The sequence below is a fragment of the Trachymyrmex septentrionalis genome, unplaced genomic scaffold (assembly GCF_001594115.1).
Source record: "Trachymyrmex septentrionalis isolate Tsep2-gDNA-1 unplaced genomic scaffold, Tsep1.0 scaffold37, whole genome shotgun sequence".
Taxonomy (NCBI): Eukaryota; Metazoa; Arthropoda; class Insecta; order Hymenoptera; family Formicidae; genus Trachymyrmex; species Trachymyrmex septentrionalis.
The window spans coordinates 3,920,184-3,921,760 of NW_017305536.1; the positions used below are offsets into that span (position 1 = coordinate 3,920,184).

General features: G+C 46.8%; 1 protein-coding gene across 3 annotated transcripts in view; it reads right to left on the reverse strand.

Moving 5' to 3' along the window:
* LOC108750815 (basic-leucine zipper transcription factor A-like) overlaps nucleotides 1–256 on the reverse strand; it is a 4,501-nt gene extending 4,245 nt beyond the window's left edge. For 2 of the 3 annotated variants that reach the window (XM_018490595.1, XM_018490593.1), the window contains exon 1: nucleotides 72–256. In XM_018490595.1, coding sequence (XP_018346097.1) covers nucleotides 72–251 — 180 coding nt within the window. In that variant the 5' untranslated portion in view covers nucleotides 252–256. The other variant, XM_018490594.1, reaches the window with a different exon arrangement.
* Nucleotides 257–1,577: the final 1,321 nt, after the last annotated feature.

Here is a 1,577-nt window from a genome sequence, read left to right on the forward strand (position 1 = left end):
GACTGCGGAGAACTCGTCGTCGAGGACTGGCACGAGTTCGTCGCCTGTAGGCAGGGCGAGCTCACTTCCATCTCGTAATATGACGTTGATGTCTGGTTCAGGGGCGGCCCATAACTGTCGTCCATCGCCCACCAGCTACCATCCACGCGTCCGAGCTTCGACGGACTCTCGCCTAAGTCCATGTGGAATTCCATACAGCCGACACCACCCTCCAATTTGCGTTTTCCTGCCGTCGCCTGCAGACCCATCATTGCACAACTCTGAAAAAAAGCCACAAATCGCTAACATTAGCTCCATGTATTTCTTCGCGCGCATCCAGCTCTATCTACACAAAGGACGCGTAGTTATCGCTTAGTCTTCAACTACAGTTATGAAAACTACATCCAAGTTCTAAGGCGTCCTATTTGAGTATAGAATGCAAGTGAATCTCTGCCTTATAGCGATTGATACAGGAAGGTTCAAAGTATTTTTACTCGGAATTTAGAATCTCATAGTATCAATCGTACACGCAACCGTCTAAAATTTTCGCTTTGAATCCAAATGACCAATGTTATGTAATCGAGAGTCAGGTATAATTCCATTATATTCAGCATACGGCCAAAGTTTATTAAAGATCAGCTAGTTATCTCAAAATTATTCGTCGGTGTTGATGCAACAAAGACGAATAGGCGCGTTTAGCTTTGCGCGACGATCGGAGGCGAGAGAGCAGGCAAGAGAGGACGTGACTCAGACGCTCGGCACTCCATCGGGGCGATGGAAAAAGTGACGTCATGCGACTCCTTAGCCCTGCCGGGAAGAAATCATCAGCGGAACGCGGACGATCGCGAGCTGGCGAGCGAGCTGGCTACAGACTTCCAACAGCAGTTATCTTAGAAATGCTCGCTGGCACTTACGACAAAGAAACTCACAAGCAGGACAAAGAAAAGCTATACTTATTTTTTTTTCTTTAATACATATAATTTTATGAGTTGTGAAACAGTCGGATAACGAAATCGTCTTTGTTCAAATAAAAAAAAAAAATAAAAAAACAGGTTTATACCTTTATCGAGTTTAATTCAACCGAAGAGTATTCTTTATTGTTGAGTATTCAATATCGATTTCTCTGTATTTTTTTTTTTTTTTCGATATTAAAAATTGTATGACTCGAATTTTTTTCCTCGAACTGGGAATGAGGTCAAGACATGGAAACACCGGGATTATAATTTCTCTTCGTCTCGTCGATCGTAGGGCGGGTCGAACTCGCGTGCGTATCTTGGCGCCGCGGACCCTACGAAAGCGGTACCCACGCAGCCGTGGATGATTTACGCGCGTACGAGGTCGCGCGAGTGAAAGTAAGTAAATAATCGTTCCTCCCTCCAAGCCCTTGCTCACCTCGGAAGACAGAGAGACGCGTTTCTCCGCTGGCGGGAGCAAGAACGCGTTCTCGCGAGCGTGAGAAAGAGAGGCTGGGAGAAGGGGGAGTTAGGGAAGGGTGAGAGGCCGGCGATGATGAAGAGGGGAAGAGAGGGGGATGTATCGCCACGATAGCGTGCTCGGTTGTGCTTGGAGATACCGTGAGATGTCACCAGCGACATGTT